General features: G+C 41.4%; 2 protein-coding genes across 3 annotated transcripts in view; both read left to right on the top strand.

Moving 5' to 3' along the window:
* Positions 1 to 7669, top strand: part of ryr1b (ryanodine receptor 1b (skeletal)) — a 51856-nt gene extending 44187 nt beyond the window's left edge. The window contains exons 93-108 of the mRNA XM_017032029.2: positions 21 to 1330; positions 1407 to 1501; positions 1581 to 1755; positions 1841 to 1927; positions 2052 to 2306; positions 2395 to 2525; positions 3109 to 3151; positions 3272 to 3405; positions 3478 to 3538; positions 3614 to 3760; positions 3842 to 3976; positions 4057 to 4213; positions 4554 to 4618; positions 4723 to 4823; positions 5502 to 5553; positions 5645 to 7669. Of these exons, the coding sequence (XP_016887518.1) occupies positions 21 to 1330; positions 1407 to 1501; positions 1581 to 1755; positions 1841 to 1927; positions 2052 to 2306; positions 2395 to 2525; positions 3109 to 3151; positions 3272 to 3405; positions 3478 to 3538; positions 3614 to 3760; positions 3842 to 3976; positions 4057 to 4213; positions 4554 to 4618; positions 4723 to 4823; positions 5502 to 5553; positions 5645 to 5740 (3044 nt within the window). The 3' untranslated portion in view covers positions 5741 to 7669. The remainder of the gene's footprint in view (positions 1 to 20; positions 1331 to 1406; positions 1502 to 1580; positions 1756 to 1840; positions 1928 to 2051; positions 2307 to 2394; positions 2526 to 3108; positions 3152 to 3271; positions 3406 to 3477; positions 3539 to 3613; positions 3761 to 3841; positions 3977 to 4056; positions 4214 to 4553; positions 4619 to 4722; positions 4824 to 5501; positions 5554 to 5644) is intronic.
* Positions 7670 to 8444: 775 nt separating this feature from the next.
* On the top strand, positions 8445 to 12780 carry LOC103377850 (galectin-4). Of its 2 annotated transcripts, XM_008308816.3 has the most exons (14): positions 8445 to 8767; positions 9245 to 9333; positions 9766 to 9970; positions 10079 to 10192; positions 10285 to 10332; positions 10423 to 10458; positions 10557 to 10583; positions 10967 to 10993; positions 11086 to 11112; positions 11221 to 11247; positions 11327 to 11356; positions 11838 to 11926; positions 12018 to 12183; positions 12267 to 12780. In XM_008308816.3, the coding sequence occupies exons 1-14, from the start codon at positions 8723 to 8725 to the stop codon at positions 12411 to 12413; spliced, it is 1077 nt and encodes a 358-aa protein (XP_008307038.1). In that variant the 5' UTR covers positions 8445 to 8722; the 3' UTR covers positions 12414 to 12780. The 2 variants fall into 2 exon arrangements, with proteins under 2 accessions (XP_008307038.1, XP_024910718.1); XM_025054950.1 differs by lacking the exons at positions 10967 to 10993; positions 11086 to 11112 and having other exon boundaries at positions 8450 to 8767.
* Positions 12781 to 14336: the final 1556 nt, after the last annotated feature.

Raw genomic sequence — 14336 nt, 5'->3', positions numbered from 1 at the left:
GTCATCATGAATTCCTCCAGGCAATGTGGTAAACGGCACCATTGCCAAGCAGATGGTGGACATGCTGGTGGAGTCCTCAAGCAATGTGGAGATGATCCTTAAGTTCTTTGACATGTTCCTAAAGCTCAAGGACATTGTGGCATCTGATGCCTTCAGGGACTATGTGACTGACCCACGTGGACTAATCTCCAAGAAGGATTTCTCTAAGGCCATGGACAGTCAGAAGCAGTACTCTCCGTCAGAAATCCAGTTCCTCCTCTCCTGCTCAGAGGCTGATGAAAATGAGATGATCAACTTTGAGGAATTTGCTGATCGTTTCCAGGAGCCAGCCAAAGACATTGGTTTCAATATTGCTGTTCTTCTCACTAACCTGTCGGAGCACGTGCCTCATGATACCCGCTTACAGAACTTCCTGGAGCAGGCAGAGAGTGTACTCAATTACTTCCGTCCATTCCTTGGCCGCATAGAGATCATGGGAGCCAGCCGAAGGATTGAGCGCATCTACTTTGAAATCAGCGAGGCCAACCGCAACCAGTGGGAAATGCCACAGGTTAGAGAGTCCAAGCGACAGTTCATCTTTGATGTGGTGAACGAGGGCGGTGAGAGTGAGAAGATGGAGATGTTTGTGAACTTCTGCGAGGACACAATCTTTGAGATGAACATTGCCGCATCTATCTCCGAGCCCGAGGGAGATGGTGCTGAGGAGGAAGATGACGAGGAAGAAGAGGAAGGTGGAGGAGATGAAGTAGAGTCTGCAGAAGGTGATGAAGGCAACGGCGAAGGGGAAGCTCCAGAGTCAACCTCCGCCTTTGCAGAATTCGTGAACAGTGTGATCAACTTCTTTAATATGTTCACCTTCCGTAACCTGCGCCGTCACTACCGCAAACTCAGGAAGATGACGATAAAGGAGATGGTGATCGGCCTGGTTACGTTTGTTTACACTGTTCTGATGGGTATCCTGATATTTGTCTATAGTATATGTAAGGGCTTCTTCACATTCATATGGAAAGTGCTGTTTGGTGGAGGCTTAGTAGAGGGCGCCAAAAAGATGACTGTGACAGAGATCCTTGCAAGTATGCCCGATCCAACACAGGACGAAGTTCACGGCGACGTTCCACCAGAACCAGGAGCCCGAGAAGTCCAGGACACAGACGGAGCGGCAGAACATTTAGATACTGGAGGAGGAGAAGAGGAAGAGGAGGGTGGGGAGGAAGGAGAAGGTGGACATATGCCTGGCTTCAGTGCTCCTGGTGGACTTGGTGATTTTGGTGAGACAACTCCAGAAGAACCTCCAACTCCCGAGGGGACACCGTTGCTCAAGAGGAAACTGGTGGGTTGTTTTGGACTTAAAAGTTTATATATTGTTTCCTCAAAGAAATACAACTTTTGAACTCTTCTTTACACAGTTGGAAGCTGCAGTGGGAGGACAAGGAGAGGAGGAAACCGTTGAGCATGAGCATGAACATGAAGAAGAAGCTCCTCAGGAGGCAGAGAAGGCAGAGTAAGAAGTCCTGAGGCCAGAGAAGGATTTTATCTATTAAATGCTAAAAAAGATACTAAACTTTATAACCTTTTCCCAGCACTGAGAATGGAGAGAAGGAAGAGAAGCCAGAACCTGAACCTGAAGTGAAAGTGGAACCACCCCAAGAAGAAGAGAAACCGACTGTGACAACCAAGGCAAAGAAGGAAAAGAAACCTGTTGAGGAGGGCTTTGAGCTGTGGAATGAGCTGGAGATCCAGAGAATCAAATTCATGGTGAGCAACAGCTCTCTGTCCATGTTACGATACTGATCACAGTAATCGTTTACTCACATCTGCTGTTCCTTCTATTTTGTTCCAGAACTACCTTTCTCGTAACTTCTACAACCTTCGGTTCCTTGCTCTGTTTATTGCCTTCGCTCTCAATTTCATCCTGCTTTTCTACAAGGTCTGTTAAACAAAGATGAATCATTTAGTCCTAACCTGAAAACTAAATAACAGTGTAATGATTTCGTTACAAATAATAAAAATATATGTTTGAAATTATTTGTATTCTTTGTCCCATTTTCCAGGTGTCTGACACTCCCCCAGGTGAGGAGGACTACGAGGGTTCTGGTCTTTTTGAGGGCTCTGGCATGTTTGAAGGCTCCGGTGCTGAGGAGGAAGGTTCTGGGTTAGAAGACGGAGGAGAAGATGATGATGAAGAAGGTCCCATGTACTACTTCTTAGAGGAGAGTACAGGTTACATGGAACCAGCCATGGCTTTCTTTGGTATAATTCACACCATCATCTCCTTCCTCTGCATCATTGGTTACAACTGCCTGAAGGTGTGTACCTCTGCTCTGAGGCTCCAAAAATCCTTTCACGCTGCTGTCGGGCATCTCTCACAGTTCTGGTTTCATGTTGCACTCTCAGGTCCCTCTGGTTATCTTCAAGAGAGAGAAAGAGCTGGCCAGGAAACTGGAGTTCGATGGACTGTATGTCACAGAGCAGCCGGAAGATGATGACATTAAAGGCCAGTGGGACCGACTGGTGCTCAACACTCCGTAAGCTCATCAGACGCAATGTTAGAGACATGGATGCATATAAAGGCTGTGTTTATACCAGGGGCCACAAGAGGGCACTCTTTACATTCAACACTTTTACTGCACCACTGAAAAATTATACAACTAAACCATAAAGATTTCCTTAAAGTTAAAAAAACTATAAAAAATAACCAAACTTCCATAATGACTTTTTGACAATTTAACATTGACCAAAAGGTCAAGTCATGTTGCAGCAGGAAAGAAACTAATGGCCTAACTGATGCTGATGGTGCAGAAGAAGACACTTCATCTTCTTTTGAAGTTGGTTTATTTGTTAATTGTTGCATTCAGTAATACGGAATAAATTGATGAAATAAATTTAGCCTATGTTTTTGTCAAAGAATAGTCTTATTATAAGCCAATAAAACACATAATTTTTTTGACTCTTCACAACGCATTTTTACGAACAATACTACAACATTTAGTCAGGAAAATATGCTAAATACGAAAACAACCAGATAAAGAACGTTGTTATCATTCTACTGTAGTTCCTATCAGTGCAGTAATCTGCCTTTAACGACTGTCATCTGGTCTTTATCCACAGCACTTTCCCCAACAATTACTGGGACAAGTTTGTCAAAAGAAAGGTAAGAACTGTAGTTCTATCACTTTGTCAGAACCGTCTTTATTCTATCTTTGTTCCACGCTGTTGTTTTTCTGATGTGTCACAGTCAGAGAAACATTTGTCTGATGTGTACCTGCTGTAGGTCCTGGATAAATACGGTGACATCTACGGCAGAGAGAGAATTGCAGAGCTGCTGGGTATGGACCTGGCCTCTCTGGACGTCAGTGCCATGACTCATGGAAAGAAAGCAGAACCCGACACCTCCATGTTCAGCTGGTATCTGGTTTTAATATAATATATGTTTAATTGAAAAGAATGCAGCTGATGGTCATTTCCTTCTGTCTCCAGGATCACATCCATCGACGTCAAGTATCAGATCTGGAAGTTTGGTGTTGTGTTCACTGACAATGTGAGTTCATTGAAACGTCTGTGGTATTTTTGACAATGAGTGGGATTCTAATACTGGTTCTACATCGACCTTTAGACCTTCCTCTACCTGGTCTGGTACATGTTGATGTCTCTGCTGGGACACTATAACAACTTCTTCTTTGCTGCTCATCTCCTGGACATCGCCATGGGTGTGAAAACCCTGCGCACCATCCTGTCCTCTGTCACTCACAACGGCAAACAGGTCTGAACGGATCCACATTATTATCACCAACTGCTGTGTAACATTAACTGACCTCTTGACCTGTTCCCCTGTGTTTCTCAGCTGTTGATGACGGTGGGTTTGTTGGCCGTAGTTGTGTACCTGTACACTGTGGTGGCCTTCAACTTCTTCCGCAAGTTCTACAATAAGAGCGAGGATGAGGACGAACCGGACATGAAGTGTGACGACATGATGACAGTGAGAGATGACAGCCACGTTCTCTGAACTGACTGAAGTCCTATAATTCAGAGCTGACACCTGCGTGTTTGCTCCTGCAGTGTTACCTGTTCCACATGTACGTCGGTGTACGCGCTGGCGGTGGTATTGGAGACGAAATCGAGGACCCAGCTGGAGATGAATACGAGCTGTACCGAGTGGTCTTCGACATCACCTTCTTCTTCTTTGTCATTGTCATCCTGCTGGCTATCATCCAGGGTACAAACAGACCTGTCTGTGTTTTCGTTTTTTTTTCCTGAAGTTCTGAAAAGAAAAAGCATGTAGGTTTTATGCTCACTGTAGAGTTCACACTGTAATCTAAAATCTGACCTCCTGATGTTAGTTCATGTCCTATGAATGAGATGACAGGGGAACCAGTGGCCTTAATCGATCTTTAACATTTTGCCTGAAAACCTGTCAAAGACTTCTAAAGAACTTCTGAAGACTTCTAAGTTGATCCTTAATCGATCTTTAACATTTTGCCTGTCAAAGTGAAGACTTCTAAGTTGCACATGGAACAGTATGATTGCTGTAAAAACTTTGATCTTCTGTCTCTCAGGTCTAATCATTGATGCCTTTGGTGAGCTGAGAGACCAGCAGGAACAGGTCAGAGAGGACATGGAGGTGAGGACTTCTCTTTTCATTTAATTGACATTGCATTTGTCACCATCTTTAATCCACTGTCAGGTTTTCTTTATTTTAATGTAAAATGTTTCTTCTTCCATCAGACAAAGTGCTTCATCTGTGGAATAGGAAGTGACTACTTTGACACAACGCCGCATGGATTTGAGACTCACACTTTAGAAGAACATAATTTAGCCAACTACATGTAAGTGACGTGAACTTCAGTTCACAGTAGCACCAGGTAAAGTTCATTAGAGAAGCAAATACAGCACTGTCTGATGCAGTTGGCAGTGTCTCGGCTGAAAATGAGATTTATGCGGTGTAGTATCAAGTGTTGTGTTGGGTGTGTCAACGTGCAGAGTCCAAGTAGGACAAAAAAAAAGGAAAGAGGAAACCATAGTGACACTGATACAGAAACGTATTTCTGTTTGTTATTGTCATAAACTTTACAAACAGACTCAAAAAAGAGACATTGTCACTGAAAAGCTGCGATCATGAAAAGTTCATATGTTTTATTTAATCTGGGATGTTTCTGTCTAAATTAGAACAGTAGTGAGATAATAAGACCATTCAACCTAGATTGTTAAGGACAAGGATAAGGACGTGAGACATTTGGTAGTAAATTGTTTCACAAGGCTTTTCTTTATCACAGGACTTCACAGAATCTGGGCTTATCGTCGTCTACAGTTCATAGAACAATTAAAAAGACTTTGCAACCCCACATGAGGTCATCTGTAATTCAAATGGGGTTCTGTAAAATTTCTAGTAATTGATAAAAACAATTACTGCAATCATGTGATTAAAAAACAGATCTTTGGAGTCAGAAAGAAATTTGCGCCAAACAAATTGTGAAGTTTCTCCTCTTTGTTTTTTCCTCTCGCAGGTTCTTCCTAATGTATCTGATTAACAAAGATGAAACAGAACACACAGGCCAGGTCAGTCCTCGTATGAAACAGTGAGTAGTTGATAATGCAGGTTGTAAAGATAAAACCTTCACCTCTCCTCTGCCCCTCTGTCGTCTTTCAGGAGTCGTATGTCTGGAAGATGTACCAGGAACGATGCTGGGACTTCTTCCCCGCCGGAGACTGCTTTAGGAAGCAGTATGAGGATCAGCTGGGATAATGTTCCACACGGTGCATGGGCCTCAGAATGAGGAGAGAAGAGAGTAGTAAAGAGAGGAGTGAAGTCCAGAGTGGTGAAGGTGTCACAAGGTCTTACTTTTGATCGTTTTCCTGCACATTTCTCTCCTCAGTTGAAGCTATGCACGCTGTGACTGCACTATAGTAACAACTGCAGCAAAAAGGTAAAGAGATTAGTGGAGAGAAGCAGAGTCAATTATATACTCAATACGCATAAACTCACTTATGAAGCAAGTGGCCTTTTCTATTCTCCATGGAACACCACAGGTCATGGCCTTGTTTGTGTAAAACGTCGTGCACAAAGGGCTCTTTGGAAAGATCCTGCTGTCAACATTTCAGTGCCTATAGCATCGTCACTGCTTTAGCAATCAGATAGTTTAGTTTTATAGCTCTGAGCCTTGTATTTAAGACTTTGTTTTATTTGTATTGTTTGAATGGTTGGAGTCTTGTTTCCTTCGTTGCTGCTGCCTGTTAAAATTTCATTGAAGATTTTTATTGAAAGAAAGAGGGGGGAAGGGGGGAGGGGGAGTGATTCAGCAGCTCACAGCTCAATCTCTGGGATCCTGGAGGGAGCAGTGAACATCAGTCCCACCCTCACCATGGAATGTGTATCAGAGACGTCTCTCTCTTTTGAGAATTACTACTGCAGTGCCACTGCTGACCAGCAGGGGCTGGCTAAAATGAACCTCTCTCCTCTTTAGACATCCATACTCCAACTCTTCTCCTGGAATACAGGTCCATTTGATGTTTTATCACAGTTCATTTTGGTGCCTTTTTCTACAGTATCAACTTACTGGCAGTTTTGATGGTCCATCTGACGTACGTTTTTTATTTAGGAAAAAAATATATATATAAAAGATACTGATTCGATCTAGTGAGCTCTTGGAAAAAAGCGACTAAAAGTACAGTAAGGAAGCTCACTGATCCATGTACGTAAGGCTTTATCAACAGCCGTGTGTGGGTGACCTTCACACACAGACACACTCACGCACACCTGACTCCTTCTCTTGCTCTGACAATGTGTAGAAACCTATGTACAATCACACACAGAACCTCAGTCCTGTCAGAAACAGAAGTGACGAATCACGGAGACACAGTTTGCACTTTGAAGTCTTACGATGCAGCCCTGGACTTGGACAGTATGTGGCCCACGTCATCCGCCGGTGATGTAAACACATACAGTACCAGGGGGCGCTGCAGGTATTTATTATTGTTTATACGCGGCCCAGACTCTCTGGAGACGACTGTTGTAGCCCGTCCGCCGTGCCGTGACAATTTGTGCACAAATAGGTTTTCGTCGGTGCATTTAAATGAGTAATGATTGAGTTGAACTTTGGCCAAAGTGTCAACTGTGTGACTTCATCATGACGAGGCTGCTTAGAGGCCTTTTAAATAATAGACATATTTTACATAAATACATATATTTATTTATTTTATTTTGGGCTTCGGGGTATTTGAATGAACCATGTTGTTTTGTGCCATGCGTCCTCTACAGTGCTGAGAAGAGAACTGGTCTCACACTGAAGCCAACGCCCAGTTTGCAGTCAGAATGCAGACAATACTGCTTTTTGTCTTTGCTAGTTTTCATTGTTTTTCGCCACTGATGTTTTAGAGGAGTCCAGTGAACTTGTTGTTTTTGGTCCTTTGCGGTAAAAGCCACGTGTGAAGTATTGATCTCAGACGACTTCAGTTTTTGCATTGCCTGGTTCGGCGACAAACAAACCCAGAAATCTGTCTTGTTTTTTGATGTAACTACTCGCTCTGGTCAGACGGTGATCGCTGACGACTCTGAAGTGTGCATGTGCAGCTGCTGATGTATGGAGCTGAATGACCATCAGTACGTTCACCTGACTGACTGTCCTCTGACTGAATCCTGTGTTTCAATACAGAATAAACAGAGTATTTTAAGGAGTACTAGAAACCGTGTCCTAATTTATACTAATCCCCCGTTTTTAGTATTTTCTACTTCAGTAATTTTTTTTATTACTTTCCTTAACACCAATAAGTAGAAGTACGTTCTCCCTGAAGTGTGTTGGTTTTCTTAGACTACTTTCATCCTGCAGTTGAATAGAATTAAAGTGTGTAGTTGTGTCCACCTGGTGTGCGTATAATAAAATCAGAATTAAAAAAAAAAGTTTTTATTACCAGGTAGGTTTTCACTTATGAGGTGCAGCAGACATAAAGATAAATTTTCACTTATGAGGTGCAGCAGACATACACAGGAGAGATAACGGATCTGTGAATATAAGTAAACAGGTGACATAGTGAAGTTCTATATACAGAGTAATATACAGGAGGTATACATTTCAGATGAGATATGTGTCCGGGTTGGAGTACTGTGTATAAATGGGTGTAAAAGTCATCAGTCGTAAAAACGTCCTGCCTCCATTAGATTTAATGCAGCAGTAAATGATAAGAGTCGGCCGTGTTACTGTTTGTCTTTGGTTGACGGTCTGGATGGAATGTTTTATGAATCACCTTCACACACCCCTTTATTTCAGTCTCCGACAGGATTTAAAGAAACATCGCTGATCTCACTTTGAATTTGCACAGACTTTATTTTCTGATTTTCTTCTAGAAATGTTCTAATTAAGGAATCCAAATTCTCCTGAATTTCTGCATTTTCAAAAGTGTAAAAACAACCGTTCATACTGAAACCCATTCCCTCCTGACAGGTGGCTCCATGGTAACGTCCTGACTTCAGTCTGTTACTGGAGTTTTGATGGTTGTTTAAACAATGTAGAGATTACCCGAAACTACACACTTACCTTTTGTAGACTCGCCACACCTTGGAAAGGGTCAAAGGTTAATTTTTTTTTTTTTACTTCAGTGCCTCCAAATGTAAATATGGAGGTCCAGCCCCTCCCTCATCCCTCCTATAAAACACCAGTATCCTGGAGTCTGGATCGGTTGCTGACAGACTTCCTGCCTCCGTCTGATCTTTTCCTTCTCACTGACTGCAGTCATGACCTTTGTCGCTCCTCCGGGGTATCAACCCGTCTACAGCCCTGTGAGTATCAGCTGTGACACAAACTGGAAAAAAAATTGTCTATTTGTTTGTAAACCATTTCGTTGTTCAGATAAAATGTTTGTGGAAATTACAATATGTTTTGTTTTTGGTTCAAGTCAAGTCCATTTTATTGTTAAATGCTGGAATACGTGCAGTTTTCTCACTAAAATAATTTATCATTTAAGAGATAAAGTTTCACTTGTTGCCTAAAAACATGATATTTTAAAGTCAGGAAATCGACTTGAGGTAGGTGAAGTACACATACTTTAACATAGTGAATCATTACTACAGTCAGTTCATGTGCAGTACTACATTCAATGACTACTTTCCTATGTAGCAAATCTACAATTATATTTAGAATGTTGTAGAAATGTCAGTCAGTGAGGTTCATTTTTTTAATAGAAAACTTTGAAACACACTTGTTAAAGTACATTCTATTTGCTGAGTGTTTTTTTCTTTCTTCTTTTCTCTGCACAGACAATTCCTTACCTGGGGCCCATTTATGGAGGACTGAGAGAAGGCTCGTCCATTTACCTCCAGGGTTCAGTTCCTGATAGCATCACCAGGTGAGACTGACTCTAGAATGTTCTGTTGTATTTCTGACAACTTAACTGTGGTTTGTTTTTATTAAATTCACTTTAGGTTTTATTAGGAAATAAGTTTAAAATGTACGTATTGAGATTGTTTGCATTGTCCTTCTACTTATGAAAGACTTTGACCCCCAACAGTCCCCTCCCATTTTAAAAACAGTGATGTCAGAACTGTGAAGCGGTACTTTTACAGTCCATCAGGCAACGGGGTAAACACAGCACACGCCTCTTTCCCCCTCTTTATCTGTATTGTAGAGATTATATTGTAGAGAGTCTTTTCACTCTTATCAGTTCTTCTGTTTTCTCTCCACACAGCCTCACCTGCACTGTTTGCACTGTTGTTCCTGTTTCCTGTCCCTAAACAAACTCATCAGCCGCTGTGACGTGATGTGTGTGCTCCACCTGCAGGTTCGCTGTCAACCTGCTCTGTGGTCAGTACGAGTCCAGCGACATCGCCCTCCACTTTAACCCCCGTTTCGACGGCCGGGACAGAGTGGTCTTCAACACCTGCCAGAATGGAGCCTGGGGCTCCGAGGACAAGGTCCGCAGTATGCCCTTCCGCAAGGGCAAGGGCTTTGAAATGGTCATCATGGTCACTTCACAAGGTTACAAGGTCAGAGAAACAAGAACTCCCACCCTAACCCACCCTAACCCTAGAAATGACTTTAAAACTACTTTTTCTTTTTCTTTTTTTTCCCCTTAACATCTTTTCTGTTTCCAGATCACGGTCAATGGAAAAGACTTCCACACCTTTGAGCACCGGCTCCCCCTGCAGAGAGTGTGTGGCCTGCAGATCGTAGGAGACGTTCACATCCAGACCATCAACATCATTGGGGTGAAGGACGTCTCTTAGTGTCACTGATATCATTATTCAAGTCTTTTCTGAGAATATAGTCAACTTTTTTTCTTTTTTTTTTGGCCTTTCAGGGTGGAACAGGTGGAGGCATGGGTGGATACCCTGGTGATGGCATGGGGGTATGTGCACTTTAATAAAAATATGATACATATCCGTAAGGTAGTAGTGTTAAATTATTTGTCCAATTTGACTTTTTTGTTGACTTTAAGGGTGGATACCCAGCAGGCCCAGGTGATGGAATGGGAGTAAGTATTTGTATTTGTAACATATGTTTATATATTTGTATCAAATGAATGTTGCATGAAGCAGAATATTATTATTACTCTCCATATTGTTTTAACAGGGGTGTTACCCAGGAGGTGACATGGGGGTGAGTAAATCATGTTTAAAAAATTATTGCATAAACTTACATTTGAAAAAAAAAATATATAAGGACACAGGAATTTGTTTCCAAAGTATGTAATGGTATAAATTGAGACTAAAAAGTTAAAAACTTAAAATGGTCCAAAAAATACTGTACAAATACAAAATGAGAGTTGGTTACAAATATATAATATATATTAGAGAAAAAATATATTTATAAAGATTATCTTAGCCAAGATGTAGGAAAATGGACAAAAATTCAAAACAATTTAGTGAAAAGAAAAACACTGTTATAGAAAATACCAGTTAACTAAAAAAACTGAACGTTATCAGCCACTAAAAGTGATACTGAGGAGAGTGAAAACTGTCTTCTCTGTGTCTGCATGACAGGGTGGATGTCCAGGAGGTGACTTTGGGGTAAATACAAATGGAAAAAAAATATATATATAATAATCTATGAGTGTAAGTCTTAAAGAAAAATATTTGTTTATTCTCTATCTCTAATGTAGGGTGGATACCCAGGGGGCAACATGGGGGTAAGTTTTTGATAACATTATTATGGTTTATATTTTATATTTTATGGTTATAGTTTTATATTTGATATGGCAACATGCTAACTACTGTTTTTTTTCCTTCTTTGTTAGGGAGGATACCCAGGCTCACAGCTACCTGTAAGAGAAACACATTTTAATATATCAAATGTTGTCTTTTCTTCTCTTCATTTATCATGTCTCCTCCATCTGATTACAGGGCATGGGATCACAGCCAGTCTACAACCCCGTGAGTAACGTGTTTAACAGCCAGTCTACAACCCCGTGAGTAACATGTGTTTAACACACACACACACATCAGTGTGTCATCATGGTGAACCGTCAGTGTTTCGTATCCAAATTTGGAATCTGCTATTTTCATAACTTGCTTTGGCAGCATTGGTGACCTCCTGTGGTGACATGGAGAATCTGCAGGATTCAACATTATGATTTATCAAGTTAATCTCAGTCCTCAGTGCTCGAATATAAATAATATACATTAGTATATATATAAGTAGCATTGTTTATTGATGTAATAACTTTTATATAAAACAGCTAGGTAATTTGTATCTAATAATACAATTAAAGCTACCAATAAGCTACACTATAAATACTAAAGATGAGATTGTAATTTTAGTCAAAATGGCAAAAAAACATGCAAAAGTAAAAACAAATTATTTTACGATGACAAAAAACATTGTTTAAAGTGTTTTTTTTCCTGTGATTTTCAGTCTCTTCCCTACAGTGACATGATCCCAGGAGGGATGTCTTCGAAGAGGACACTCATCATCAGGGGCATGGTTCCTTATGGGGCAAAAAAGTGTGTGTGATGGTGATAATAATTATCAATAATCTATAATCGTGGATCGTTCTGTGTCTTTGACTCTGACTACTGTATTTATATGTTACAGAATCTCCATCAACTTCTTGGCCAGCCGATCTGGAGACGTCGTTTTCCACATGAACCCTCGAGTGCAGGAAGGGGTCGTGGTGAGGAACAGCCGGATTGGAGGAAACTGGGGGACAGAGGAGCGAGAGATGAACTTCAACCCCTTCACTGAGGGACAGTACTTTGATGTAAGAACCCACGGGATGGTGTTTTAAGTGTTTTTTAGGCAGACTGTGCATGAACACGGGCCTCCGTTTGTCTGTTCCATCAGATATCCGTCCGCTGTGGGAACCAGAGGTTTAAGGTGTTTGTGAACGGCCAGCACATGTTCGACTTCTCCCACCGCTATCGGTCCTTCAACGAGATCGACAAGCTGGAGGTGAACGGCGACGTTCAGATCTCCTACATCCACATCTGATGTTCTGATGTTCAGCTGCCGTGTTGATTCAGCAGCATGAAAAATAATAAATCGTTACCTCATCGACCAGAGTCACATCAGTTCAACTGAATGAAATAAAAATGTCAGTGAAACAACAGGTTTGAGGGAGACGGACAGTCACAAGGTCAATCGTGAATAAACGCATTTATTTCTTATACAAAATACTGTAAGACGTGTATAAAAAAATCATCAGTTTACAAACACCATAACAGTCACAACATATAAAGGCAGTTATCGTACAGTTTTCTCTCATTTCATTACGCCAGGAGAAAAACGGGTCGCACATACGTTTGAAACACAAATACTGGCTCTGTGAAGGCACTTGTTGAAAAGTAATGCAGATTTTTAAAAAAAATCTAAACTAGTTATGGTCTAAAAAGGAGCAAACGCCATTTGTTTGAATGTGATTTCTATGAAGAACTTTCTATGAAGAACTCAGAATGTAGCCCTGAACTGCAGATACTACTGTTGATTCCTGTGCAGTTCTGTACAGATGTGATGTAGTACTTTGGTACGTGGAAACAGCACCACAGAAAGTCTCTGGCCTCCAGTGACCCGGTCGTTGCTGGTGCTCTGGACAATTTGTACGATGGGAAACTTGAACATTTTATGACCAGTTGCCAAATGAATTAGCTTGTTAGTAGGACGTAATGGACCGTTAGCATTAGCTACAGGCCTCTAGTAACACACTTCAGGAAAATCTGAACTATGCCTTTAGAGCAGGGGTGTCAAACTCATTTTGGTTCAGGGGCCAGATGTCAAGTGGGCCGGACCAGTCCAATTATAACATAATTACCTATAAATAACAATAAGTCCATGTTTTTCCTTTTTGTTTTCAACAAAGTACCATTATATTAGGAAATATTCATATTTAATGAAATATAATTTGACAAAACACCATGAACATGAAGTGTGCATTTTGACCAGATTGAACCCCCCGGCGGGCCGGTTTTGGCCCACGGGCCGTATGTTTGACACCCCTGCTTTAGAGGCCGGTGGTTTGTGACCGTGTTGAACCCACTCAGCCTCACTGTCACACTGAGGATACAGTACCAACGACATTTCAAGAAATGTACACCGTCTTTTCACGACATCCACGTTAACATTCATGTCCAAATATATATGGAAGTACCGTTCATGTATGATAACGAAGTACACAGCGCTTCTATTAAACACAGTTTTCTCCCAGAACTTGTCTTATGACACGGCCCGGTTCGTATCGGTGACGTCGCAACAGCGTAAAGTAAAGCATTTTTTTTAAAGAAAATAAGTGCATGCACGATGGACAGCAGATGGCGCTCTGGGTGAACGATCTTCTCGTACATTCAGTTTTTACAGCTGCTACCTTCTGTTTGTCACTCACAGGATTTCATTGACAGGAACCAGGAGAAAAGATTATATATTTGACGTTTAGGTGTTTGAATAAGAATGTGGCAGGTTCATGTCGGCAGACGAGCTGGGTCTGTGTCTGGGTCTGTGTCTGGGTCTGTGTCGGTGGCTGTGTCAGTGGCTGTAATGCTTTTTGACAGGAAATGTCAACAGAACCACTGAGCATATACACAAAACATATACAAAAAAACAAAATATACACTGATATATATATATATTTAAAAAAAAAACATTAGTGCAAAGTTGTAGGAAAACAAAGATCAGCATTAAAAAAAAAAGTTCAAATGTGTCATAACACTGTGCTTGTACCAAAAGCAAAGTGAGGAGCTGGACTCCCCCGTGTCGTACCGACCCTCAGTGCGTCCTCAGACCCTCTCTCCCACTGAGACGTTCCCTGGTGATTTGACTCATACGTCTATTTATGTCCAGACCAGAGGAAACAGACCTGGACCTGGTGAATCATCTGTCAGTGAGCGCAGACTGTGATTGGCTCATGTATGTGCTGCAGTTCAT

This window comes from Cynoglossus semilaevis, chromosome 4 (assembly GCF_000523025.1).
Source record: "Cynoglossus semilaevis isolate Cse_v1.0 chromosome 4, Cse_v1.0, whole genome shotgun sequence".
Classification (NCBI taxonomy): Eukaryota; Metazoa; Chordata; class Actinopteri; order Pleuronectiformes; family Cynoglossidae; genus Cynoglossus; species Cynoglossus semilaevis.
Note: the sequence above shows the minus strand (reverse complement) of the source record. Positions and strands in the feature narration are given on the sequence as shown.